At 43.2% G+C, this 13,645-nt stretch overlaps 1 protein-coding gene across 8 annotated transcripts in view; it reads left to right on the forward strand.

Annotated features, from left to right (window-relative positions):
- Positions 1–13,645, forward strand: part of TENM3 (teneurin transmembrane protein 3) — a 615,102-nt gene that overhangs the window by 468,296 nt on the left and 133,161 nt on the right. For all 8 annotated transcript variants that reach the window (XM_066380117.1, XM_066380120.1, XM_066380118.1 and 5 more), the window contains one exon: positions 11,898–12,020. In XM_066380117.1, the coding sequence (XP_066236214.1) occupies positions 11,898–12,020 (123 nt within the window). The remainder of the gene's footprint in view (positions 1–11,897; positions 12,021–13,645) is intronic.

Genomic DNA, 13,645 nt, shown 5'->3' on the forward strand with positions numbered 1-13,645 from the left:
TGGGTAGCTAATCAGGAGGGGAGCACTTTGTTCTTCCCATCTGAGCAGAGAAAGAATGCTTCTCTTCTCATTCCGGGAACAGAACTTGGTAACGAGAAAACTAACAAAAACCTGATGCAGTCTGTTTGAGAACTCCCGACTTCACTCCCTTGGAGACAGACGACAGCGTGATGAGCGTCCACGTCTGTGAGCGGAAGCATTGGCCGTTGGCTGTAGGCAGCTGGAGCTGCTGTTTCCTAAGCAGCAGCCCTTAAACATGTTACACTGAATCCACATAGTCAAGGAAGAAAACACGCAATTCAATTTTAAAGTATACCTTTTGAATATTATTACTGATAAAAGAATATAAGTCGAATATTCTGGCTCAAATAAACCTACGGAGCTAAATCAGTATTCAGTCTCATCAAGACATGTTGATCGTCATTGTGATTCTACGTTCCTATGAATTACAAGATGCCAAAAAGGATAGAAAAGGGGAAATGCACAGCACAGAAGTAGAAGGTATTAGCAACCGTTTTCTACCTCCTTCTCCCTGCACCCACTCCCCCCAAAAACATTGGCTCACGAGACGACAAGGTTGTAATGTTATCTCATAATACTTAGAGGAACTTGCTACATCAGGTATCAGTTCCTTTGAATATCAAAAATACCTTCTATTTGAGATCATTCCCTTTTAAAAAATATTTATGTATTAATTTTAGAGAGAACGAGAGAGACAGGAATATCGATCTGCTCCTGTATGTGCCCTGACTGAGAATCAAACCAGCAACCTTTGCGCATCAGAACGCTAGCCAACCAAGCTATCTGGTCAGGGCTATTCCCTTTTGCTTAATGACACTTAGAGTACATATGAGTACGAAAGCTTTAAAAAGATAGTATATTGTTTTAAAATAACCCATATTTGGGTCAGCAAGATCGGGACTGTTGATATTATGTTAGTCTTCAAGTTAATAACCAATAATAATGGATTAGAATGCCAAGATGTTGCATAACACATTCTGTCAACATGTGTGTGAACACAGCAGGAAATCCAAAACAAAAGCTAATTTATGGAAAACTATGTATTTCTAATGACAGTTTAGACCAGTAGGGGTCCACGCTATGATCTGCAGTCTTTACCTGTGGCGCTTTTATTTTACATTGAAAAGTTGGCTGCATTCTGGGAGCGTGTCTCAGAGCTAATCATTGCCCTATATTCAAAGTATTTTTACATATCTTTGTACAATCGAATCATTGCACATGTGCATTATGTATATTTATCTATTCATGGAAGTAAAACAAAAAAAAAAGGGACATTTTGCTTTTAAAACCCAAGCTACCTGAGGTATCGTGGACATACAATGATAGTTTGACTTCATGTAATTGCATTTCATATTAAGATAAAAACACAGGAACACTGGTGTTCCAATAGGTTGGTATCTTATTGATGCCAGGTGTTTTTTCCCTGTGCTGAACGCTTTAGCCTAAATATTTGTATTTTAAAATAGATTGCCATACCGTAGGATATAAATCTGGAAGAGGCCTTAGAGGCATCTTCCGCAGACTCTGCAGATTTTTATGTAAACGGGAGACCTAAGCCGGGAAAGGCCCAGCCCCTGGCCAAGGTTCCACACCGAGGGAGACCCAGAATTGAGCCTGGGACCCAGGACTCGACGGACCTAAACCACAGGCTCCACAAGCCACCCTGACGATCTCTGAAAAAACTGTGCTCTTCACTATAAAACATCAGATGGCAGATTTTCTTTTCTTGCAACTTCTGACAACATGTGCGTAATAAGTCTTTCTCGGAAGGATTATCCCGGAGAAAATGGACCACAGTGGACAGGAGGTGAATCACAAGAAAGGGAAATCTTAGACCTAAAATTAATTATGTGAACATCCAAGGTTTTGGAAGGCTGACCAAAACAGAAAAGCAGGCATTTTCAGGATGGCATTTTTTTAAGTCAGTTTTTCTTACCAGATTCTGGTTCTCGTATTAGCTCATATGTATATGTTTTTGTCTTTGTGGGAATGCTTGATCTCGTAATATTTAACAGCATGTAGCACATAATGGCAGTCATGTTAAGAACTGAACTCTAAGTTGCCAAAGCCTGCGGGTGCACTCCCGAGGGTTCCGGTGGCAAGAGCTACACTCGGCTCTCCATTGGCCAGGGTCCTTGCTTCTGGGTTCGCTTCCCACCGGCCCCTGTAATTTGCCCCAAGGCTCTGGCAGGTGCCTGGACCTCGTCCCCAGCTGTCACCACCCTCGTTCCCACCTGCATTTGGCAGTACCCGAGAACACGGGCATGCCGGTGGAAATAATAGTAGCTGTGATAATGACTTCAATGGCATGGTCCCCAGAGACAAGATGAAACTTTGGCACCTTTTCTCTCTGCATGGAGCTAAAAATGGCACTGACTTTGCTCCGTGGTGCTCTATAATCTTCTTAAATTACACATTTTTTATTTCAAGTGTTCCACATGCTGGCTTTTTAAAGTATCAAACCAATATATATTGGTCTGAAACAACGGCGTGCCTTTTCTGCCCCGGGCGGAGTGACCTCCCTCGGGTACTGTGGGCGCCTTGCTTCCCCATCAGCCCGGAGCAGGGGGAGGGGCGTGCTGTAACCACTCCCACCTGCACGGCCTTCCCGCCTTCTCTCCGCAGCAGTGTACTGATAGGTCGTCGCTAGCATACTGTCTCAATATTATTTCAATTAATAAGATGTTTTCTTTAACATGTACTGGGAAAGCCTGAAGGAAAAAAAAGATTAAGAGGTTATAGAATGGATGCTTTTGAGTTATATAGGAAATGGGTTCATTTTAAACACATTGTCATTGGTTACAACTCTTAAGATACCACAAGCCACCGAAGAAGATGTCCCCCAGGGTCGAGTATTTGGCTATTAGCAACAGAGGTTGCAACGGTGATGATGGCTTAGCGTCCGTCTGTGTCAGTCACTCCTACAGTTGATATCGTTATAATACTTTTTTCATTGAAATGGGTGATAGTATAATAAGCACGCTTATTAATTTGGGGGATGGGAGATGGCAGATGTGACAACTACCTTAAAAGAGTTCTGACGGGGAATTATCTGGAAACGGGCGGTCTCCTGCCCCGAGAAAAGGGGAAGGATTCCACAGTGCCCCCGCTTATCCACAGTTTCACCGTCTGAGGTTTCAGTCACCCAAGGCCATCCACGGTCCGCAAATATTAAATGGAAAATTCCAGAAATAAGCAATTCCTAAGTTTTCAGTTGTGCGTTGTTCCGCATAGCATGATGAAACGTCGTGCGTCCTGCTTGGCTCCGCCCGGGACGTGGCTCCTCCCTTCGTCGCTTGTCTCCACACTGTGGGCGCTCCCCGCCCGTTAGTCACGGAGCAGCCGTCTCCGTGATCAGATCCACTCTCTCAGTATGTGTGTGCTCACGTCACCCTCGTTTTACCTAATACCAGCCCCAAAATGCAAGGGCCACTTTGGGCCATTCATTCGGATGTGCCAGAGAAAAGCCATAAAGGACTTCCTTTCATTGAAAAGGTGATAGTTCTCGACTTCATAAGGAAAAAAAAAAAACAAAATCATATGCTCTGGTTACTAAGATCTACGGTAATAATGCATAATCCATCCAGGAAATTGTGAAGAAGGGCGAGTACAGTATAATAAGATATTTTGAGGAGGAGCGAGAGAAACCACATGCACGTAACTTTTATTGCAGTGTATTGTTATAATTGTTCTCTTTTATTATTGGTTATTGATACTAATCTCTCACTGTGCCTCATTTATCAATTAAACTTTATCATAGGTTATGGATGGATGTATAGGAAAAACATAGTATTTTATATATACAGGGTTCAATACCATCCAAGGTCTCAGGCATTCACTTGAGGTGTTGGAGAGTGTCCCCCTTAGAAGAGGGGGTACTAATATGATACTCCATTGTCTGTATATACCGCGATGTTTAATCCATTCTTCCATCAGGGGTCATTTAGGGTGCTCCTATATCTTGACTCTTGTGAGAAGTGCTGCTATGAACACGGATATAAATCTGTGTTTTGTTTGAAAAGGTGCAAATAGCTCTTTGAGACCCTGCTTTCAATTCTTTTGAGTCTGTACCCAGAAGTGGGATTTGGGGTCATAGGGTAGGGCTAGTGTTAACTCCGTAGGAGCTGCCATCTTGTTTTCCACAGCAGTTGCACCATTGTGCAGTCTCATCAACAGTGCCCTTCTCCACATCCTCACCGACACAGTCATAATGTTTATACACTTACTGTAGGCTCCGTCTGAGAAAGCCATGGATGGGCAGTCATGAACCCAACCCATAAACTTGTCTGCTCATACTGCTTTCTTTTTCACACCTGAGAATTGCACCAAAGGAAGCCTTTCCTCCTCCTTCCCTTTTCCTCCTACCTAATGGCAGCATTTACCCCTCTGTGCTGTGTCCTTACTCTGCACCTGTGTCCATCCTAGTTATCTCAGGGGGCTGTGACATGGGCTGTCATACCCGCCTCGCCTGCAGCCTCACAGGAAGGAACGCCTGGGAGCCTTGCTGAGAAAGGCAGAAAGGGTTTAGGAAAGGGAAAAACACACACTCCAGCTTTACTCTGTGTTAGATGGGCTACTTTTAAAGAACATTTTTAATGTTATTGTAATATACATTTAGAAAACTATACAGCCCTGGCTTGTTGGCTCAGTGGTAGAGCATCAGCCTGGTGTGTGAATATCCTGGGTTTGATTTCCAGTCAGGGCACACAGAAGGAGCCACCACCTGCTTCTCTTCCTCTCCCCCTCTCCTCCCCTCCCCTCCCCTCCCCTCCCCTCCCCTCCCCCTTCTCTCTCTCTCTCTCTCTCCCTCCCTCTCTCTCTCTCTCTCTCTCTCTCGTGTGTGCGCAGCCATGGCTCAGTTGGTTCAAGCACATTGGCCCCAGGTGCTGAGAATGGCTCCCTGAAGCCTCTGCCTCAGGTGCTAAAAATAGCTCAGTTGCAAGCATGGCTTGGCCCCAGATGGGCAGAGCATCAGCCCTAGATGGGGGTTTCTGGGTGGATCCTGGTCAGGGCATATGTGTGAGTCTGTCTTACTATCTCTCTTCCTCTCACTTGGAAAAGAAGAAGAAAATATATACAGCTCATAACTGAGCACAACCGATGGGACCACTTCCCAGATAGAAAACTGGAATAGCGCTGAGCACTACAGAAGCCCTCCCTGTCATTAACTGCTCCCTCCTCCCTATGGCTAATCAGTCACTATGGCGGGTTGTGTTCCTACCGGTGGTATCACCTGCTCTTAAACTTTATACACAGTATCCATGTTTTTTGTGAGTGGGTTCTCTTGTTCAGTATTATATTTGTGAAATCTATTCATACTGTTGCTTCTGGCAGTGGTTCATTCATTTGCATTGCTGTATAGAAGTTCATTGGATGATTGTACTGTGATTTGTGTATCCACTCTACATCAGGGCTGTTTCCAGTTCTGGGCTGTTACAGATAGTGCTTCTGTAAACATTGTTATTCTTTGCCTTTAGGCGTTGGTATGTACATATTTCTACTGGGTATATAGGCATACTCTTGTAGATCAACTAGGGACTTAACCACCATTTACCAACGATGTTTTAATATAGAGAAAATACATTTCAGTTCCAAACAAGCAACTTACAAATAATCTTGCAAAACACCACCCATGTATTGTTAGTATCTATCTCGTATTTCGAAGCCAGTTTTAGCAAATGGACAACTTCTGATTATATTTGCTATTGCCAAAAGAGAGATAAATTAACAATTTGTGTTAAATTTTTTAGTTGGGGGGCTGGGTGAAAAAGGTGAAGGGATGAAACAAATTTTAAAAACGTCATAGACACAGACAGCAGTGTGGGGATTACCGGAGGGGAAGGGGGTGGGGAGGTAAGGAAGGGTCAAGGAGGAATTCATGGAGACGGAAGGGGGCTTGACTTGGGGTGGTGGGCACACAATACAATGTACAGGTGATGTGTTATAGAACTGTACACCCGAAACCTATATAATTTTATTAATCAATATCACCCCTCTATGTTAGATAAAAATTAAAAATAAACATATAAATAAAAATAGAAAAAAGTTTTTTAATGTGGATACTCAATTTTAGTTCAATACAATTCAGATAAGTAGGAAAAACAGCACAGTGTAGGTAAAGTAATCTTGAAATAGGGTCAGGAGTCCTCTTATACAGTAACTTTTTAAAAGACACTGGGAACTCACTCTGTCTCTGCCTTTGTTTCATCCTCTCTCTGCAGGGACAGTGATCCTTGTCACTGCGTTATTGGAAGGTAACAGACATTGTTATTTTTAAATATGAAAAAAACCACTAAGTAGACAAATAACATTATTGCTAGCATCCACAGATTCCATTCTTCATTGGATAACGTTTTGGATGTGAATCCAGCATCCTCCCCCCTCCCATTAAAACCACCTAGAAATATGTGGAAATAACAATATAAAACTACAAGATGTGGTGTCATAAACAAAAGTTTTAAAGATGAAATATACATGAATACTATTTCTATAATTTTAAAATACCCAAGTATAACGTTTACTTATGCAATTTATGCAGTTTTTAAATTGTTGTTTTTAAGACTTGGAGTTAACCAAAATAACCTGCGTCGTCATCATCATCATCATCATCATATTACTGTAAAAATTTCTTTTAGGACAGGCTAAGTATCGTGGGAAAGTTCTCGTATGGAAGAATGGTGCACGTAACACACAATGTTGCCAGTTAGCATCTTTGCCCACGCGCCAGCCCCAACCTGCCTGTGCCTCAGTTTCCCAGATCTGGTGCAGAAGCAGTGTCCGTAGCCCGTGGCCCTCACAACAGTCACATTGCCCTTTCTCTCTTGTGGATTTCCACACTCCGAAGCCCTGTGGTAGAACAGAGAGGAGTGTCATGGTATGTATGACCTTGTTACCAGGTCTGGGTTCAAGGTCAAGGTTCGCTACTCACTTGCTTAGAACCTTAAACCGCAGTTTTCTGAGATTCAACATGAAAAAAAAAAAAGAAGTAATAGTCACTGTTCAGTGGAGTCTTTGTAAAGATTAAATAAGATAACGCAGGTGACATACTAGCCCAATCCTTGACACAGAGCTAGCGTTCAGTGACTGTTTCATTTTTTAAAAACATCCTGTCAGTGTTTTGATGCCTGCGCAGAGAAGGCTGTGTGTGGCTTAGAGAACGCCTGGGTCACTGCCGGCCTGGACCCCCTGCACCTAAGCTGTCTGCCCAGGGGGGCGAGGGGCGCAGAAGAGCCCAGAGCTCCCGGCCCCTGCTTTCTGGTTTTTCCCTTGTCATTGTGGCTTTCTTTGTCTTCTGTTGTTTCAGTCTCCAGATGCAGCCGGCAGAGTGCTGATTGGGGCGGCATGTAACAGCCTCTCTTTCATCTCCCAGCCTCTGTTCCCTGTTCCGGCGAAGGCACACAGGGACAGTGGTCTTTGAACGTGTCTGGCAATTTGGAAGTTTTGTCTGGAAGACGTCAAGAATGTCTAACTGGTGCTTTTGAAACTTTACCTCTTAATTTAAATGGAGAATTTATTTTGTCAAACTGCATCTTTTACACTTTGCAAGGATTGTTTAATAAACGCATTACGTTTAATTAACAGCCCTCCCTGGCTCCTGTGCGGGGTCTCAACCGCCACTGGTTGGATCTTGTCTTGTCATCTTGCTCTTTCTCCCAATCTTGGGCCACATTTCTAAGATTTGGATTTTCCGTTTCTGGTGTTCCTGACCCTAGATCAGGGATCCCCAGACTTTTTACACAGGAGGCCAGTTCACTATTCCTCAGACCATTGGAGGGCTGCCACATACAGTGCTCTTCTCACTGACCACCAATGAAAGAGGTGCCCCTTCTGGAAGTGCAGCGAGGGCCGGATAAATGGCCTCGGGGGGCCGCACGTGGCCCATGGGCTGTAGTTTGGGGACGCCTGCCCTAGATTATCACCAGTGTCTGCAGTGTTGACTTCTTGGATGTGTTCTGTGGTTGCACAAGCCTCAAAATTCTCTCCAAATTCAATTTTTCTTGACTCTTCCTAGTTTGACTATCTCCAGTTGCATGTCACCTCTCTTCAGTGGGCTGAGCTCCTGCCAGAATGGCCCGCTCATAGATTGAGATAATATTTTCAACATGACTTCCAAAAGCTTCTTGACGCTCTTCCCACACTCTCCAGTCTTCCCACACTCTGGGGTCCTCCTACACTCTCCAGTCTTCCCACACTCTGGGGTCCTCCTACACTCTGGGGTCCTCCCACACTCTCCGGTCCTCCCACACTCTCCGTTCTTCCCACACTCTTGGGTCCTCCCACACCCTCGGGTCCTCCCACACTCTCCATTCTTCCCACACTCTCCATTCTTCCTACACTCTCCGTTCTTCCCACACTCTCCAGTCCTCCCACACTCTCGGTCCTCCCACACTCTCCGTTCTTCCCACACTCTCCGTTCTTCCCACACTCTCCGGTCCTCCCACACTCTCTGGTCCTCCCACACTCTGGGGTCCTCCCACACTCTCCATTCTTCCCACACTCTCGAGTCCTCCCACACTCTTGGTCCTCCCACACTCTCGGGCCCCCCCACACTCTCGGTTCCTCCCACACTCTCGGGTCAGCCATGCTTCAGCCAGGGATCCAGTGAGGCATCATGGACAGCAGGCACACGTGCCTACCTGTGGCTTCACCTGTGCTTCCAAGTTTGGGCCACTGTAGAATTGTCCTCGTCCTTCTCTTCACAGATGTGTTGTAGTTCACTAATTTTCTCTTTGCTTGTTCGCCAGGATATTGCATGTCATTGTAGTCACCAGTGCTTCATAATTTCTATAGCATTTTGACTTGTATGAGTTTGCTGTCTATCCTTCTCTGTCTCTCTCTCCTCCCTCCACCTTTCTTTCTCTCCCTCACTAACTTTGGAACGAATCTCACTCATACCCTGGATTTGTATAAATATCTTAAATTATGCATCATGAGTATCAAGAAGGTTCACTAAAAACCAGACAGCAATCTTTTCAATATACTGAATATTCTAAGAGCAAACAATGTGTTAGTCTCTGTTCAGTGCATTGTTAAGGTATAATATTAGTGGGTTCTCTGTTCGGTGCATTGTTAAACAAGGTATAATATTTAGTAGGTATGGTTCTCATTATACAGTATTTTAAAAGTAGAACTGATATTCATTTTATTGAGCTTTTCCATAATAAAAAATATATATATAATATGTTGCCTACCTGGCAAAAAAAGAAAAGAGCTTTCCAAACACAAACAGCATTACTTTTTAAAACTTGACATAGGTGTATGAGCCTGTGGGTCATCTCTCCTCTTCAAAGTCTATTAAAACCAATAAAATGAGCAAATCTCTAAGGAGAATTTTTAATGTTACCTAAAAGCACACAATAGGAACTTTGACCCTGTTGAAATATTTATCGTTGTTTTGTCAAAGTATGTCTCTCAAACCTTTATGCACAAGGAGCTCCCACTATTTTATTCAAAAATTGATGAAGTATCTGAAGCTTGAAAAATGTATGCAGTGGTGTTTAGAAAGCTCTTGACATTTTGCCACTCAAACACTACATAATTTAATGCAAAAATGACGCATGACGTCTTTACATGTTGATGATTTGTAAATTCAAGAATTCTATTGATATAACTTATAGCTTAACCCTTAAAAATCAAGAGTTTTAGAGGAGTTACTGGCAGACTGTAATTCAAGCAAGAGGGAACAATGTTTTGAGAGTTACTACTGGTCTGTTGTCTTCAAATAGTTCAGTAATCTAGAGTAAAGAATAAGTAAATGAAATATCTAGGTACTAAGAACTGTCCAGCTAGCCACCATATATACTATCTAGGAAGTTCATATCAATTAAATAAGGTAGATTTAACCAGCCTCAGTTTTTAAGTAAACCTAATGTTGAACAATGTTACATCATTTGTCTAGGGTTAAATCCTAGACTGAGGGCAGAGCTAAAAATTTCACACTGTGTCAACATACAATAATTGTGTTACTACATGTATTTGGATTTTTAATAAGGGCTTTTTGACACTGGTAGTTATCACACTACCTCCAACATTGCTTTCTAAACACATTTGTCTTTTGTCATGTGGTAAATTACAATATGTATACTGAATAAATAATGTCAATTAATGAAAAAAAATTCTTTTATGAGATGGTAAAAGGACCATCAATGCATTCCCTGTTTAGCCTCCCTTAGGAATTAACTCCTAAAGTACACCTTTGGAACACAAATGTTTAGTACATCTTAATAGTTAATATAACAGTGATTATTATTCTGAATATTCTTAATAAATTGAGAAAAATAATATCCAAAAATTTTAATGGCCCTGGCCGGTTTGCTCAGGAGATAGAGCATCAGCCTGGCAAGCAGACACCCCAGATTTGATCCCCGGTCAGGGCACACAGGAGAAGCTACCATCTGCTTCTCTTCCCCTCCCCTTCCCCCTTTTCTCTTTCTGTCTCTCTCTCTCTCTTTCTCTCTCTCTCTCTCTGTCTCTCTCTCTGTCTCTCTCTCTCTTCTTCTCTTGCAGCCAGTGGCTCAGTTGGTCCAAGCATGGCCTCAGGCACTGAGGATAGCTCTGTTGATTCAGGAATTGGCCCAGACAGGGGTTGCATGGTGGATCCTTGTTGGGGCACATGCGGGGGGACTCTTATCTCTCTATCTCCCCTCCTCTCACTTAAAAAAATTTTTTAATTATATTAGGTTTGTCAGTTTACAACTATGTAGTCTTCTAGTTACCTTTTCTAAATATTTTAAAGAAAATTAGTAAATAAATTTTTATAAATTTGTAAGATTATTATACCCATATCAAGAAGAAATTCTACATGAAATTCCCTGATACATATCCATGTCGCTTGATGTGTCATTGCTGAATTATGTTATAAATGCTAAATTAATTCTTCTCAAATTTAGAATAGTCCACTATTATACTGTGCATCTCGATCCGTTCTGGTCATTTCATGTGCCTACAAATCCATCCGCAGGACCCATTTTAGTTCTCGCCTCAACCCAATGAACAGCATCCCGTCTGTACCAAACCTATATAGCTGTTGCCACAAAGTATGACACACTTTGTGGCCTGTGGTCCAGCACCTTTGGCAGGTGCTGCTGGAGAGCACCCCGCCACGTCGTTCAGGGATAGTGAAGAGTGGACCTGGGGCAGAGCAGAGCTGGTGACCGTTCATTCCTGGGAGTGTCCGGGTAGCAGTGACCGGAGTAGCATCAGGTCCTCACTGCCGTGCTGCCGTGTTGCTCTGCAGTGCTGCCTCAGCTGCACTGGTGTTCCGGTGCTTACTGTGCAGTTATCCGGGGCGTTTCCGAGTAGCATCAGGTCCTCACTGCCGTGCTGCCGTGTTGCTCTGCAGCGCTGCCTCAGCTGCACTGGTGTTCTGGTGCTTACTGTGCAGTTATCCGGGGCATTTCCGAGTAGCATCAGGTCGTCACTGCCGTGCCGCCATGTTGCTCTGCAGTGCTGCCTCAGCTGCACTGGTGTCCTGGTGTTGACTGTGCAGTTATCCTGGGCTTTTCCGAACAGGGCCGTTCTGACTTTACATGTGACTTATTATGAGCATGTTCACAATTTCTGCTCTGCGGATAAAAGCAGCATAAAAATGAGACCAAGAGATACGGACAAGAGTGTGGTGGAAACGGGGTTGGGGGGAAGGAAGGAGGAAGAGGGGGAGGAGAAGGGGGAGGGGCACAAAGAAAACTAGATAGACGGTGACAGAGGACAATCTGACTTTGGATGATGGGTATGTAACATAACTGAATGACAAGATAACCTGAACATGTTTTCTTTGAATATATGTACCCTGATTTATGGATGTCACCCCATTAAAATTAATAAAAATTTAAAAAAAAGCAGCAGCCCCTTAAGTGACTTGTGTTCTTCACCCCCAGCGATGCACCTGTTTGGCCTCAACTGGCAGCTGCAGCAGACTGAGAACGACACGTTTGAAAATGGAAAAGTGAATTCTGACACCATGCCGACAAACACCGTGTCATTGCCTTCCGGCGACAACGGTAAGGGAAAGGAGTGCGCGTCCTGTGCGTTTCTTTGAATCGCTCTTTCCATAAACTTATCTTGACCCTTATTACAGCCAGTTTTATGAGGGAGAGAGAAAAGGTTTTGAAATTGTCGATGTCAGATTTTAATGAGTAGTTTTTATTCACTTAGTTGAAAAACTGGGACATTTACATTTTTGTTATAGGAATAATACTGCTTTCTGCCTTCTGACTGATGGCTAGGTCTCTCTGCCTTTCCTGCCTGCGAGAGTGTGTGTGTGTGTGTGTGTGTGCGCGCGCGCGCATGCACGAGTGTGTGGGTGTGGGTGTGCACGCGCGTGTGTGTGTGTTTGGGTGTTTAGTCTGTACATAGATTGTAATTCAGAGCATCATCTCTTATATTACCTGAGGCGTGTGAAGCTTTCTTCATTCAGTTACTAGGAGGAATCGAAATACTGTATTAATTTGGTTATAAAAGCTTTTAAATACAAAACCCATTAGAGGATTATAATTTCTTGACCTTTTCTCTGCTTGCTTTTTCTCTAAACCTTCAAAAGTGTGCACTTTGAACTGACGGACTTTCAAATCAATTGACTCCGAATTGAAAATGGCCATTGAGCGGTGGTATTGCATCTTTTCCACCGTAAACACCTGGAACGCTGTACTTCATGTCCAACAGGAACGCCCAGGAAAATGTATTCGTGTGTGTGTGTGTGTGTGAGTGTGTGTGTGTGTGTGTGTATAGTTAGATCGTGTATTCCCGTCGACTGTTTGTATGTACGTTTGTGTGCACGGATACGAGTGTTGGCATCCGGCACCCTCTGACTTTTGCAACATGTCCTGATACTTTATATCTGAAGCAGACAGCTCCAGACAGCTTTCTTTGGCCCCACGATAAATATATCGTTTGCCTTCAAGCGTTTCCCTCGCATTCCTTCCCCTTCACCCCTTCCTCTCTCTCTGCTGTGTTTGTGTTCTGCTTTGGCATCAGTGACGTTCATCCTCGTGTGGCCAGTTCCCTTGCAAGATTAGACAGGAGTTAGTCTATATCTACATACAATACACTTACTTATATTTATATATATGCTGCTGTGTTACATGGACCCATGGACCATGACTAAGGCTTGTACTATATTTTTGTTCTTTGTTTTCCACTCTTCTGTTTTACTTTAACCATCATACTTTAGGACACGTCCTTTTTAGGGAGGCAGAGGAACTTTATAAGATTTTCCATAGTAATCAGAAGTACCCCACCCTTGTAAGGGGCCTTTTGATACCAAGTTCTACATGGTCCCCCCAAATTATAAGCTGGTGACTGATATGTCACCACACCCCAAAAGTAATGGCAGTCACTGCACTGTGGGTTAACGGAGAGTGAAAAATATTTTCTAATTACAACGATAGGTGGAAAATTACAGTTAAATGAAATATCATTACTTTAAACAATTTTTATACAGTGATAATACACATATGACCAGATCAAGTAACTACACAGAAATGAACAGTGTTTTTGGTTTATACAGATTGAAATTTAGCCTGTCCCTTAAAGTGCATGGTGCCTGTGAAAATGGTCCATGAGCACTTATTAACCACCGATTAACTACACATGCAGGGAATGTTTTTATTGACCAAAGACAGTATAG

The sequence above is a fragment of the Saccopteryx leptura genome, chromosome 4, assembly GCF_036850995.1.
Source record: "Saccopteryx leptura isolate mSacLep1 chromosome 4, mSacLep1_pri_phased_curated, whole genome shotgun sequence".
NCBI classification, from domain to species: domain Eukaryota; kingdom Metazoa; phylum Chordata; class Mammalia; order Chiroptera; family Emballonuridae; genus Saccopteryx; species Saccopteryx leptura.